This window comes from Triticum urartu, chromosome 5A (assembly GCF_056163025.1).
Source record: "Triticum urartu cultivar PI428250 chromosome 5A, HENAU_Tu73, whole genome shotgun sequence".
Classification (NCBI taxonomy): domain Eukaryota; kingdom Viridiplantae; phylum Streptophyta; class Magnoliopsida; order Poales; family Poaceae; genus Triticum; species Triticum urartu.
The window spans coordinates 370,967,749-370,983,019 of NC_141877.1; the positions used below are offsets into that span (position 1 = coordinate 370,967,749).

General features: G+C 53.3%; 1 protein-coding gene across 1 annotated transcript; it reads right to left on the reverse strand.

Moving 5' to 3' along the window:
• Window positions 1-9,468: 9,468 nt before the first annotated feature.
• Window positions 9,469-14,252, reverse strand: LOC125508978 (brassinosteroid LRR receptor kinase BRL1). The gene is made up of 2 exons (XM_048673801.2): window positions 13,927-14,252; window positions 9,469-13,500 (listed from the first exon to the last, which is right to left on the reverse strand). The coding sequence occupies exon 2, from the start codon at window positions 13,351-13,353 to the stop codon at window positions 9,718-9,720; it is 3,636 nt and encodes a 1,211-aa protein (XP_048529758.1). The 5' UTR covers window positions 13,354-13,500; window positions 13,927-14,252; the 3' UTR covers window positions 9,469-9,717.
• Window positions 14,253-15,271: the final 1,019 nt, after the last annotated feature.

Consider the following 15,271-nt stretch of genomic DNA (forward strand, 5'->3'; position numbering starts at 1 on the left):
AAACGAAACCTGCTGGTGGAAAGCAAAGGAAAGGAGAGTGTTTCAGGTATGAACGAACACACACACCAGGCCCCCCCTTTTGACATAATAGATCCTCGCAAGACTTCAACATGCATCAGGTCTTTGAAAGAGGAGGAATATAGTCTTACAAAACAATAGGAAGGTTCCATGTAGAATATCGAATGCCAAGCTCTACACAAGAGATGAGATGCCATCCTACCTCACGCAGCCATAGAATAGATTGGATCTATCCAGCTGCACTTTGTAATATTTTTTAGTATTTTTTGGATAAATAAGAAAAGGGTGCACGATCTCGACGAGTTACTTTTGAATAAATTCAGAAATCATATGGTAGAACCATAGCATTTCGTGACTCGTTGGTAAATCAACTTTGATTCTCCATAAACCAAGAATGTGAGACCATTAACATGGTTAAACCTAAACTACTTGAAGTCCAGGCAAAAGGAGGTACTCTTTCAACAACTATATTAGTATTAGTACGGAATTTAAAAAACAGAAATGCTAAAAACCTGTCATCAGGTTTTTAGACATGACAAATCAAACGTTTTTCATGGTAACTTGCATTGGCGTGAGGATGACAACTTTAGTTTACACACAAGGCAATTTTACTGACACAAAATAAACTCGGGAGGATTTGCAATACTCGCCAACTAAACTTGTCATACCCAGCAAGCATAATTCGTCAGGAAAATCGTACAATTTGCCATGCCTAAAACTGTCGGGATCCCGATCCTAAGTCACACCGATCTAGCATGTAACACATCATATCACTTTGCGGCCTCACGCACGGTATTTTCACGGGTGCCACCTTACCTGGCCCGGGACCGTTTGCGCCTTTTGACTCACGTATATGATAGTGTCGCTAGCATCCATATGACAAAGAACCCGGGCCGACATGGCTAGTCGTGAAACCGAAGCGGCACTAACCCATGAGGACATGCATACATGAACCACATCGAGCATGTCGGTCATCAACGTGTGAATCCGGGCTGTAGCACTGGGCTAACAGGACTCCGGTAACCCGGGCTGTAGCAGGCTTGGCAGGAATCCGGATGTCACCGCGTGACATTTCCCCGAAGGGACAGACACAGGAACAAAGTGAAACACATGCCGGCCAGTCAAGTGTTCCGAGCAGTAGTGCTAGGCTAGCAGGACTCCGGTGAACCGGGCTGTAGCGGACTACTATCGCTCAGAAAGCACTAGACTACATTTCCCCATACGATAGGCTGCCAAGGGTAAACAACTAGATTGTCGGATCCCACACATAGCAATACACGTTACACGTACGCATAACATGCAAGTATGTGTTGTACAACATGGCATCACAACATAACACAAACTCATATAGATAAAGGCTCAAAAGAGCCACATAGCATCAATACAAACAGGGGTCACATGACCCATCATTCAGAGCATACAAGCAACGGAAGCATTACATGTCTGAGTACAGACAACTACAAAAGAAAAGGGTTGAGAAGCCTGACTATCTACAAGACCCTCCCAAGGGTACAAGATCGTAGCTAAGGTAACAAGCTACTCGTCGAAGTCCAAGCGGAACTACTAGTAAGACAGATGTCTCATCTGCAAAACATAAATAAAGCAAACATGAGTACAAAGGTATTCAGCAAGACTTACATCAGATCCTATCATATATGCATTTGTATCAAGAAGGTAATGTGGGGTTTAGTTGCAGCAAGCCAGCTTTGACTCAGTGGCTATCCTGTTCTACGACAACGAGAAACTTCTTTGAGATGAGGCAGCGCACACGAGTCCATTAATCACCACATCAATACACTACTATGGATTCATCCTCGTCTCCCTACGAGAAGGCCATCCATAGCACTCACACTTGTCTTGAGCATTTTAGAGTATCCACTTTAAGTTGTCTATGTACCACGTAAGCATCCAAGAAGTCCATAACCGAGGACACGGCTATTCGAATAGATCATGATAACCCTGCAGGGGTGTACTTCATCACACACGCTCTCACCACTTATCACCATGTACACGTCATGTATCTCGGCAACCTTCAAGCGGAAGCCTGGCGAGGGTGATGGCCACGACCTGACTAACCACGCAAGACTCTAGTCCAGGTTTATCGCCTATTCGGGTTCCATCCGCAAGGAGATCCGGCCGAGGTTTCGCTCACGGCCCCAAACGATGTGTACAGGGTTCCCGAGCCCACCATCTGGGTGCCACTCGGTACACCGGGCCACGTGTGCCTAGTCTGTCCCAAGTCCACCCTGCCAGGTGCCACTCGGTAGAAAAATAGCACTACCTACAAACACCAGAAACTATTTGCAACTCCTGGACAGAGTTCAAGGCGGTTAATAAGTCGAGAGAGCTTGGAGCACCCGGAGCCCAATGTGTGGTAGTAGCTAGTCATTGGACAACTTACACAGAACTCAGTTCTTAAGGACGGTCCCAATGAGACAACCCACCATGTACTCCTACATGGCCTCTCACTGCTACCTTTACCAAGTCATGTTCACACGCTTAATTCTCAGCACCAGAACATAGCATAACACTCCAATCCATTTCCAATGAATCAGACCTGACATAACTCTAAGCAATAACAGGCAAGGCATGGCAAGAACACAACATGGCTCAAGCAACTCCTACACATGCTAGTGGGTTTCAACTATTTACTGTGGCAATGACAGGTCATGCAGAGGAATGGGTTCAACTACCGTAGCATAAAGTAGCAGTTGAATCGTTGTTGCCCTAATGCAATAAATGAGAGCAGGAGCGAGAGAGTAGAATATTATCGGAATGAACAAGGGGGGGTTGCTTGCCTGGTAGATCAACAGGGGGGCACTACTCCTCAGACAGGTACTCTCGAACACTTTCCGGAGCAGGACCTATCGAGAAGGAACGGTGTCGACAATCAATACACAAGCATATGCAATAATATGATGCATGAACATGGCATGAAGATGTGATGTTGTTTGAGCTAATGCAACTAGCATTCATTTGGTTAAAGTCCATTTGAACTAAAGATTCAAATGCAACTCCAAAATAAGCTCTTAAATATGCCATAAGTGTGTTTTCACATATACAGCATGTATAGGTTGGTTTGTCATGCATGAAAATGGTACATATGGATAGATTGAATTTTTCTGATAATTTTTCATATATAAATTATGTCAATCTGAGCTACGATTGAATTGATATGAATTTTTAAAGTTTTGAATATTTTCTGGAATTTCCTGTTTAAAAATAATTCCAGAAAATGAATAATTGCGTCAGCATGACGTCAGCACTGCGTCAGCGGTCAACGGCGCTGACCAGGTCAAACCTGACGTGTGGGGTCCACACGTCAGTGACATAGTGTTAAGAGGGGGGTTATTTCTAATCTAATTTAGGTTAGTGGCGCTGGGCCCATTGTCAGTGTCACAGAGGGGGGTAATTAACGCCTAACTACAAGCCACGTCAGCCCGCCGGAGTTTGGCCGGCGGCGACCAATACCGCGGCGGCAACTCGCCGGACTTGCGCTACGAGCGGCGGATGGACGCGCGGAGACCACCGGGGCGTAGCCCGTCGTCGTCCGCATCCAGCAGAGCTGGTGGGAGGCTACGGGGGCACCGGAGCTCGGGCTCAAGCGGCTGCGGGCTACAGAGCACGGGGAGGCAGGGAAGAAGGGGGAATCGATGCAGGGGCTCACGGCGGACTCGATGGCGTCGACGGCGAGCTCGGGGACAGCCGGACGGCGACGTGCGGGCGGTGGAGATCTGCGGCGGCCGACGATGAAGAAGATGACGGTGGCGACGATGGAGGCCGTCCGGAGGTGCGTGGCTCGACGAGGAGGGAGAGGGGATTGCGGAGGAGCTGTGGAGCGCGTCGGGGAGGCGAGGCCGTGGCTGTGGGCGCGGCAGAAGTGGCCGGTGGCAGCGGTGGCGCTCGGCCGTGAGAGAGAGAGCGAGCGAGAGGAGAGGAGAGGACTGGGGAGAGTGAGAGGGGTACGGGGCGGCGCGTGGCGATGTCCGGGCGTTCCAGGGCGACGAGGAGGACGCCAGGCAGGCAGCTGCGTGCCGGCGCGCACGGCGTCGGGCACAGCTTCCCCTCTGCCTACTGGCAAGAGGAGGAAGACGGCCATGCCCCTGGTGGGCTGGGCCAGAACAGAGATGGGCCGGCCAGAGGCGCCAGGTAAGAAGCCCAGGTAAGGTTTTTTTTTCTATTTTTGTTCTGTTTTCTATTTATCTGACATTTGTTCTGATTTAGTAATAATACTAAATCAATTTATTTTCTTCTAAAAATTAATGTAGGAACTTAATTGGATTATTCCAAAGCCCCACAGTAAAAATCAGAATTATTGGACAATATTTCATATATAATAAAATATTTCCCCAACGCAAATAATTACTGGATTAACTCAAATGGCCAAAAATAAATACTTCTGAGCTCCCAAAAATATTGGTTGGGATTTTACCTCTAGCCAATATTTTTAGAGAAAATCAGGAACATTTTCTTGGGCCAAATTGAAACAATTTTTATCTGGGTCATTTCCAGAAATGATTTCTGAGGGTTTCACAAATCCCCATTTCAAATTTAAATGAAATTTAAACATGATGCACAACTGACTAGCTGGTCTAGGTCATACCAGAACTAGGGATGTGACAAAAACCTCGTTCGCTAGATATTCAGGTCCAAGAAAAATATACAGTATACTGTATGGTTCAGACCTTAGAGCAACTACAACGCACGGACCCAAACTATCCGCTCGTGTTTGTTTGGGTCAATACGGAAAGAAAAATCGGCCCAACGTGACGATCCAGACGAATATGTATCCGCTTTTTGTCTGCCGCGCAACCCATTTGGGCCTCATTTGCGTTGGTGCAGACATGAAACAGACGTGTGCAACGCCCGCCTACTCCCCCCTCCCCACTAGCCCGCCAGTCGGTGGCACATTGGCCATTCCATCTTCCTCCCATCGATAGCCAGCACACCCGGCCGCCCCACCTCGCGCCGCCACCAGCCAATTCTGGTGCCACATGCCAGCTGTCCGCACCCACGTACCCCCCACCGCACGCCTCCCGTCGCCGCAGCACCCCGATGGTGCCGCCACTGCCCCACCCCCTGCCTGCAGCACCCAAGCGCGACAACCTCGCTCGCCGAACGCTCGCACGCTCGCCGGACACCGATAGGCCTGCTACCTGGTGCAAGGAAGGTGTGAGGCTCTTCATCGGCCAGCTTCTTCCATGACGCCCGCAAGCTGTTTGACAGTTTGCCCGCAAGGTACAAATGGACTCCGTCGATGAGTTATTTTTCCAAAATTTCATTTCTGACTTGGATGAATCTTGATCTGACGATGAGGAGCTTGTGGCTGATGTGTTGGTCGTCCATGACCACTATGAGATATTTATTTGGTTGTGAAACTATAAGATATTTGTATTTTGTTTGAATTATGTGAACTAGGGCCAAATTTCCATATGTTTGCAAAAAAACACGGCAGACCCGGTGCAAGGACGAATATTCGTCCGCGCATTGGGCGCATGACCGACCCAAACGCAGAAGGGGGCAGACGACGAGCAAGGCAAAGCTCACCCCCTCCGCCAGCTCGTCCTTCGCCCTTCCACCTCCGCCGGTGCCGGCGCCTGCCCGTCCCGTGAGGCAGTGACTGCACATTCCGATGCACCAGGCGCGGTGGCACTGGCAGTACCAGGAGCCGCTGCCGTACCCAGATATCAACCTGCCGCACGACTGGCATCTGGATCCATAGCGGATCCTGGTGTCAGCGTTGCTGCGGTCGCAGTGGGCTCACACCGAGGAGGTGCGCATGAACTGGGAGCTCCTCACACCGGAGCAGCGCCGGACTCTCCCGATTGGGAGCCCTGGTTTTCCCTCGAGCATGACGATCAACGCCGCCGCGGCGTCCAGCAACCCCACACCAACACTCCGCCACCTCCCAGTGGTCAAGCCGGAGGAGGAGGCTTCCTACAAGGCCTCGTTGGTGGCGGCCATGCAGACCTCCATCAACGAGGACTGACGCAAGGAGGAGGAGGCTGCCTAGCAGGCGAAGCTGGCCTCGCCCTCTCTGCGACCGGCGACTGTGTGGTTCCCCATCGCCGCCGAGCCTCCCCGAGCCCAAGGCTGAGCCGCTGTCGATGGAGCCTATGGCGGAACGCCATGTCTGAACCGGTGGGCTGTGTGAGTGGGTCAGCCCCCCCTCCCGTGTGGCTCGACGGGATGCCGACACAGGAGGCAGCATACCTCGAGTAGTAGAGGCAGCACCCACTGGCGGATGAGCGCGCCGACTGCGAGCGGCTCATGCAGATTGAGCACATGGAGGAGGAGAAGTGCCATGAGAAGGAGAAGGAGGAGCATCATGCCCGTGGCGGAGCAGCCGGTGCAGCAAGGCAATGTGGTCCGAAGCTGGGAGGCGACATTCCCCCGGGCTGGCCCGGCGCTGGAGCTGGTCGACCTCACCGGCCCTGGGTAGGACGACGAGGACACCTAGGGCAGCATGTGCGGCGGCACGAACTATTTTTTATGTTTAATATTTATGTGGACTTTGGTCGACGGTTGACCGGCTTTTAATGTTTAATTATGTTTAATTTTGAATGTGATTGCTCTTTTTCTTTTTTAAGCCCGTGTTTAAAAAATGTGCCAGGCTAGCGTTGGGTGCACACACGGACCCAAATGAAAAATGGACACGGGCTTCCGCGCGGCCGACCCAGACGGTCAAAAGGCGGACAAATCGATCGTTCGTTTGGATCGGCCGATTGGAGCAACTCCAACGTGCCGACCCATTTCGTTCACGTGTGTCTGTTTGGGTCAAAATGGACACAAAATTGGCCCAACGCGCCGACCCAAACGGACGCGCGTCCGCTTTTCGTTCGCCGGACGACCCATTCTAGGCCCAAATTTGGGCCTTGCGTCGACATGGACACGAGGCGGACGCGCGCGACGCCCGCCTATTCCTTCCCATGGACCACCAGTCGGTGGCACATAGGCCATTCTCTTTCTTCCATCGACAGCAAGCACCCGGCCGCCCCATCCCGTCGCCGCCACCGCCACCGCCAGTTTCTGTGCCCTCGCCAGCCGTCCGCTCCCACATACCTTCCTCGCAGCACGCCACCTTCCAACATTGCCGCCACCACCACCTCGTCGCCGGGCCACCGCAGCTTCCCCTGGCGTAGCCGCGAGCACCACCTCACCCCCCGCCCGCGCCCCCGCCCAACTCCTTCGAAGACACCACCATGCTCGCGGGACGCCGCCACGCCAACTACCTGGTCCAGGGGAGGTGCGTGCTCTTCGTCGGCCTGCTTCTTCGACGACGCCCACAAGTTGTTCGACGGTATGCCCGCAAGGTACAAATGGACTCTGCCGACGAGTTCTTTTTCCATAATTTCATTAGTGTCTTGGATGACTCCTCATTCGACGATGAGGAGATGGTGGTTGTTGTGTTGGTCTTCCATGACTACCTTAGCAGGCAGCGGGCGTTGTTCTAGGGCTCGATCATGGGGCACACTCTAGCGTTAAATCGCAACCGAGAGAGCGGCCATTTCCTTCTCTAGAAGGACTACTTCGAGACACCCAACCCGCTCTTTAAACATCACCTATTCCGACGATGTTTCCTTATGTCTAGGCATGTTTTCAACCATATCCTGGAGGGGGTGGTGGCATATGATAAGTATTTCGAGTGCAAGGAGGATGCCCTTGGAAAGGTTGGCTTCTCCTCTTATCAAAAATGCACTGCGGCTATCCGGATGCTTGCATACGGAGTCCCCGGAGATCTTGTTGATGAGTATGTCCATACGAGTGAGTCCACGTGCCTAAACTCCGTGTACAAGTTCTGCAAGGCTGTGATTGCAGCGTTTGGCCTTGAGTACTTAAGAGAGTCAAATGTTGCAGATACAACCCGCTTGATGGCGATGAATGCCAGCAGGGGGTTTCCTGGGGATGCTTGGTACTATAGATTGTATGCACAAGGAGTGGAAGAACTGCCCTTCTGCTTGGCAGGGGCAGTATAGAGGCCATGTCAAATCTTACACGTCATACTCGAGGCCGTGGCTTCACAAGATCTCTGGATTTGGCACTCTTTCTTCGGCATGGCCGGATCTCACAATGACATCAACGTGCTTCAACGCTCTCCGATATTTGCAAGGCTTGCCGAAGGCAACTGCCTGGAGGTGAATGTTAACATCAATGGCCACAACTACAACAAAGGATACTACTTAGCTGACGGTATCAATCCTCAGTGGACTACTCTTGTGAAGACAATCTCCACCCCTGTATGAGAGAAGAGGAAGAGATTTGCACAAGAGCAAGAGAGTGCTAGGAAGGATGTGGATCGTGCCTTTGATGTTCTGCAATCTTGATTGGGCATCGTTCGGTATCCTGTTAGAACTTGGAGCACCAAGAAGTTGTTGGAGGCGATGACTACTTGTGTGATCATGCACAATATGATCGTAGAGGATGAGCGCCCGGAACGTATCTATGACCAAGGGTTTTAGTTTCAGGTTGACAATGTTGTGCTTGAGCATGAAGGAGCGGCAAGGTTTGCATAGTTTAACGAAATTTATAATCAAATAAGTAATTGGGAAACTCACATTCAGCCGCAAAATGATTTGGTTGAGCATATATGGGCTCACGTTCGCAACCAATAGATGTATAATCTTTTAAAATGTATTTGAAACAATTTAATTTTTATTTGACTTGTAAACTATAATATATTTATTTGGCTTGTGAACTATGATATATTTGTTTGGTTTGGAACTATATAAAATGTGTGTTTTATTTGAATTATGTTTGAAAAACCACGGCACGCCGAACGCGAGAGCGAAAATGGGACGCGTTGAGTGCACGATCGATCCAAACACAAAAAAAGACGAATGACGAGCAGTCGGCCGATTCAAACGTACAAAAAATGGACAAAGCCTGTTTTAGTTGGCGCGTTGAAGTTGGCCTTATCTTCTCTGCTCTTCAGCTTGTCCACAAACTACCCGCTGCAAAAGCAGTCGGGCCATGTCCGCTACATCCATCCGTCTGAACAACTCATTTTATTTCTGTTGCTCAGCTTGGTCACCACAGCAATCATTCAGCAAGCAGACAAATCAAAACCTGGCAAAGTACATCCATGATTCAGGTGGTGCTACTGTCCACGAAATCTAGGGAGTGGATTTTTCAACGCCCTGAGCCGGCATTCCTGTGCTCACTGATATCACCACCATCGGCTATAGATTTTGTTTTGTCAAGGAAAGACGACAATGCCGCCCGGTCAAGCACATTCACAATAGAAAATGAGATAATGACTTGCATGGCCTGCCATCTGCTGGATCTCTCTCTCTTTTTGTTCATTACCGCCTGCAAAGTGTCAATCATAAACTGACAGCAACAAGACAGTCAAGAACAACAGTGTCAATTCTTCTTCCAAATAACTGATTCTAGCAGGTAAAAGCACAAATGAGAATCTGAGACATGCAACTGAAAAAAACTTGAGCAAGATTGATGCTGAAACACGAGCAATAAGATTGATCCTTTTCTTGCAAAAAAAGCTACTACCTTCATGTCCCTCTTCATACTTTTGACGCTTATATATACAGAGAGTGGAACCACAAAACTACAACCTCCCCCGGTGAATTGGAGGACACTACGGCCTTTTTTTTGTAACCTAAAATGATTGAGCTATCTCGCTGTTCTATCCTTCCATTCCAGAGCACGAAAAAAGAAACAAGAAACAAGAAACAGAAAACATTACGACGATGATTTCTCTGCCGATTCGTCTATGGTGGAGGAGTTGATCGAGAAGCCGTCGAGGAAGTCGCTGTCGGAGTCGAGCTGCAGCTCCTTGAACATGGCCATGACCTGGATCATGGTAGGCCTTCTGGCCGGCCGGTCATCCAGGCACTCGGAGGCGATCTTGAGGTACTGATCGAGCTCGGCCTCCCCGGACTTGGTGTCGGTCAGCGTGGGATCAAAGATCTCGCCGCTCTTGTTCTCCTTGACCATCTGCTTCACCCAGCCGACGAGGTTGTTGTCGCCGAACTCGGTCGGGTCGATCGGCTTCTTCCCGGTGAGGAGCTCCAGGAGCACGACGCCATAGCTGTAGACGTCGCCCTTGGTCGTGCACCGGAAGCTCTGGTAGTACTCCGGCGGGACGTACCCGGGCGTGCCCGCGAGCGTGCTCACGCTCAGGTGCGTGTCCAGCGCGTTCATCAGCCTCGCCATCCCGAAGTCCGACACCCGGGCGTCGAGGTTGTTGTCCAGGAGCACGTTGCTCGACTTCATGTCCCGGTGGATGATGTGGGGGATGCAGCTGTGGTGGAGGAAGGCGAGGCCCCTCGCCGACCCGATGGCGATCTTCTTCCTCGCCGCCCAGTCGAGCTTCACCATGGCCTTGTCGTCGTTGTCGTGGAGCACCATGTCCAAGCTGCCGTGCTTCATGTACTCGTACACGAGGAGCCGCTCGTCGCCGACCTTGCAGTACCCGAGCAGCGGGACGAGGTTGCGGTGCTTGATCTTGCCGATGGTCTCCATCTCCGCCGTGAACTCCCGGTCGCCCTGGCCCGTGTAATGGATGAGCTTCTTGATGGCCACCACGCTGCCGTCCTTGAGCCTGGCCTTGTAAACCTCGCCGAACCCCCCGGAGCCGACGAGGGTCTCGGCGCTGAAGCCATTGGTGGCCTCGAGGAGGTGCGCGAAGGTGAGCTTCCTCAGCGGCTTCTCGAATGCTGCCACGTTGATGCTCAGTGGCTCCTCGACGCCGGACAGCTTCCAGCTCGTGGCGCCGGACATCGGGAGGCTCTCGATGTACCCCGTTCTGATCTCCTCGGTCCTCTGGCTCTTCCAGAGCTTGCAGAGCGTGACCAAGAGCAGCAGGAGTATGAGCACCGAGAGCGCCACTCCGACGAGAATGCTCGCCCCGATCACCTTCCTCCTCCCATCATGTGAGCTTCCTCCCCCGCTCACCCCTCCCGGAGTGTGCCCGCATGGCGGCAGAGGAATGCCACAGAGACCAGAGTTGTTCCCGTACCGGGCCGGCTGGAAGGTGGTGAGCTGGCCGGACGACGGGATCGGACCGGTGAGGTTGTTGTTGGAGACGTCGAAGTCGACGAGGAAATGCAGGCTACCAAAACCTGAGGGTATGCCGCCGACGAGGTGATTGTTTGACAGGTCCATGGCGCCCATCAGTTCCAGCCCTGAAAATGCCTCCGGTATCTTGCCGCTGAGCTCATTGTGCCCCAAGTTGAGGACGACGAGGTACGCCATGCTCCCGAGGCTCTCCGGTATCTCGCCGGTGAGGCCGTTGTACGAGAGGTCGAGGAAGATCATGCTGCCATTGCTGCTGAATGAGTACACCGTGGTGCCCATGTAGATCCTGGTGACCGGGCACATGCGCACGGCGGGGGTGAACCCGGCCAAGCGCTCTGGCCGGATGCCGAAGAACTCGAAGAGCAGTCCGGCGCCGGGGCAGATGTTGCCGGCCTCGTTGCGGAGGAAGACGAACTCCTTCCCTGACACGATCCCCTCCGGAACGAGCCCCGCCTGGGCTGCCAGCTCCGAGGGTATCGTGCCGGTGAAGCCGTTGCTGTTGAGGTCCAGCCATATGAGGTTGTTGCACCTGCCGAGCTCCGCCGGCACGCGGCCGGAGAGCTGGTTCTTGTTGAGCTGCAGGATGGCCAGCTTCTGGAGCTTGGAGAAGCCCGGCGGCACGACCCCGGTGAGACGGTTGGCCGACAGCGACACCCAGACGAGGTTCACGCAGCTTGTGATGGACGGCGGGATGCCTCCGGTGAAGTTGTTGTAGCTTATCACCAGCATCGCCAGTGCGGTGCCATTGGAGCATAGGATGTCCGGTATCACGCCGGACAGGCCATTCGCCCACATGACCAGATCGGCCAACTTCGGCAGAGTGATTACTTCCGGCGGGATCTCGCCAACCAGGAAGTTGAAGCTCAGATCAATGGACTCCAGGTTAGCGCAGTTGCCGAGCGACGTCGGTATGGTGCCGTTGAGGTAGTTGTTTGGGAGGAACAGCTTCTTCAGAGAAGGCAGTGACGTGCACAGGTCCGGCATGATTTCTCCGTCGAGCTCGTTGGCCCCGAGGTCGATCTCCTCCAGCAATGGGCACCCCGCCGCGAGCGCCGGCAGCGGGTTCGCGCCGGTGATGTTGTTGAATGCCAGCCGCAGCACGCGGAGCGAGGAGATGGTGCTGACGACGCTGGCCACAAAGTCACCGGAGAACTGGTTCGCTCTGAGGTCGAGCACCTCGAGGGAGCTGCACTTTGCAAAGCTCGCCGGCAAGCCGCCGACCAGCCGGTTGCTCGACAGGTCAAAATGGACGATTCTGCCGCACAGCTGGCCCAGCTCCTCCGGTATCGGCCCGGCGAACTCGTTGCCGGCCAATGCCAGTCTCTTCAGAGAAGGTAGTTCGGTAAAGAAGGTCGGTATTGAGCCGGAGAGAAGCTTGTTCCCTGACATGTCGAGCGTCTCAAGGCGGTGGCAGTTGGCGAGACCCGGCGGTAGTCCGGTGCTGCTTAGGCCGTTGTTGGACCAGTCGAGCACCGTCAGGTTGCCGCACACGCCGAAGTTGTACCCAGAGACATCGCCGGTGAGGTTGTTACGGGCGATGCTCAGGTACGTCAGGTTGGCCGGCGCGGTCGCCATGAACCCGGCGGGGAGCGCGCCTGAGATCTGGTTCCACGACACGTCGAGCGTGGTGATCACGCTGCACGATGCCAGCTCCGGCAGCCGGCTCGTGAAGAGGTTGGCGGAGAGGTTGAGGTACCGCAGGCCATGGCAGCCGGCGAAGGAGTAGTTGAGCAGGCCGGCGTCCTCCAGGTGGTTGCGCGACAGGTCGATCGACCGCAGCGACGGCGCGAACGGGAACCCGCCGGCGGCGAGGGCGTTCCTCGACAGGTTCAGGGACCGCAGCGCGCCGCAGGACGCCAGGAACGCCGGGGGCAGCGTCCCGTTGAAGGCGTTGGACGATATGTCCACCTCCACGAGCGCGCACGACGACGATGACGGCGGCGCGTGCGAGAGGTTGCCGTAGAAGGCATTGCGGCGCAAGTCGAGACGCTGCAGCGCCGGGAGCGCGAGGAGCGCGCCGAGCCGAAGGTCGCCAGCGAGGTCCTTGCCGCTGAGGTTGAGGGCGACGACCCGGCCGTCGAGCGGCGGCGCGCACGTGACGCCGGCCCACGAGCAGGGCGCGGTGGAGTTGGCGGCGGCGCCGGATACCCAGGTCGTGAGCGCACCGCGCGGGTCGTCCACCACGGACGCGCGCCTGAAGGCGAGCAGCGCCGCCGCCTCGCCGGCGTCGGCAATGGCGGGCGCCAGCAGCCAGAGCAGCACGAGCAAGAAGGAGAAGGCTGCCGTGAAGGCCGCCATGTCTTCGGGTCCTGTGCGTCAATTCGCAGCCGTCGGTTCTTGCAAGGAGGGAAAACGGAGATGCCGGCGGCGGCGGTGGGCGTTGCGTGCTGCCGTGTTCTTGGGTGGGTTCACATATCGACGGAGAAGATTTGGGTCGCAATTTCCCTGCAAATTCGTTGAAATTTCAGCTCATCTTCACTAGGGAAACAAGCTCAGCCCCCCGAACAATTTGCTCGTGTGCAAAGAACAAAAAAAGAGAGCGTAAGGAATCTTGGCAGGGGAAAGCACGCAAGAACAACGGGAGCAAATGCAAAATTCCTCGTCCAAATTCAACACACTAAACCCCCAAAACCCAAAACGTCTCGGAAGAGATAGAACCCACGGAACGAATCCTGGTAAGAAACAAGCTCCAAGTCGGACGCAAATCACAAACATGTCCCAGGTAATTCAGCCAAAAAAGGCCATGAAACCAAGTCCAGTTGCAACCTTCAAACCACCAAAAGGCCAGCCAAACATTGGCCGCAACGAAACCAAGAAGCAACATGATACAGAGAAGGGGAGCCCGGAAAGATTAGGAAAGGGGTCCCGCACCTTGGCGAGGAGGAGAAGTAGGGTGCCTGAAGCTGAAACCTCATCAAGAAAGAAATGGAGGAAGCAATCCCACAGGTGGAGAATCTAGGTGCTCCAAGAATCGCAGGCGAGGACAAGGGAAGGGAAGGGAGATGCTGCTGGACGAGGAAGAAGCAGAAGCAGAAGCAGAGGCAGAGGAAGCACACACAGGCCTACACCTGACTATTTATTAAGTAGCAGGGGAGGGACAGAGCTCCGGCGCGCTACTAGCCTGCTACTCAACCGCCATTAGTTTAGCGAGCAGCCTCCCCTCCACGGGGCTTGTTTGCTTGCGACGGCAATTTAGCCCGAAAAGAAGGGGGGCGCCGGGTTGTTTATTCGCGGGAGGCTGCGCGGGTTTCCAGGGGTAATTACTCGCCCTCGCCGAGGGGCTGGATGCAAATGGTTGAGCTGGTTTGGGTGCTCGAAATGCTCGCTTTTATTTTCTTTCTTTCCTTGGCATGCATGTGTGTGGGGGCCTCTTCAGCCCAGCGTCCGAGTGAGGCTGAGGCCGGTCAAAGCTGGGATTTGATTCCCCCGAGCGAGCGAGCGAGCCCGGCTTTTGGGCATCGTCTCCTGCTCCCAGGCACACGGACCACACGCTGGGGCACCGGGGATTTCCTTCGCGTTGATTCCATTTCTCTGACGTTTTGGACGGGGGAAATTCTGCATTTTTTTGTAGGATTGGAGTTCCTAGGAACTTTTTGCTATGGTTGTCCCTTTATTTTGACAGGGATCCCTCGATATAATTTCTATTACTTCTGGGATGCTTTGTACTTTCTGTGAACTTTTATAGTAGATCTGGACCATATCATAAAAAACAAAATCTTATAGGGATTTTTTGTACGAATTCTTGGCACTACATTTTATAGGGAAAAAAATCATCTCCTCAAATCCATTAGGGTTGGATTGGGTAAAACATTGCAATCTTGTCTTTCCTAAAAAAAAAAATCATGTTTTATAAATCCAGCGGATCAAAGTGGCTAGATGTCCTTCAGATCAAACGAATGGTACGGCCTAAATTCTTCTGCCTCAATTTGATAGGAATATCTATGCCCCCCAAAATGGCTCCTACATCTAGTTGGATGGCTCAGCGGCTGCGAAAATGGTCCCTCGAGGACATCTAAGTGACATCGTGTTCTCCTTCCGTCGTTTGTCAGTTTATGCGTTGATGCTCTACATTCTGAATTAGTCGAGCTCATCGAGGGCCTTGCCCAAGCATTACAATGGTGACCGCTTCCCATTATCCCGGAGTCGGACTGCCTCCAGGCGGCGAAGGCCATTTTTTCTCTGAGTGTTGATAGGTTTTGTCATGCAATGTTGGTCG

What these genes read in the sequence shown, in the direction of transcription:
- LOC125508978 (XM_048673801.2), bottom strand. Translation starts at nt 13,353, where the DNA reads ATGGCGGCCTTCACGGCAGCCTTCTCCTTCTTGCTCGTGCTGCTCTGG.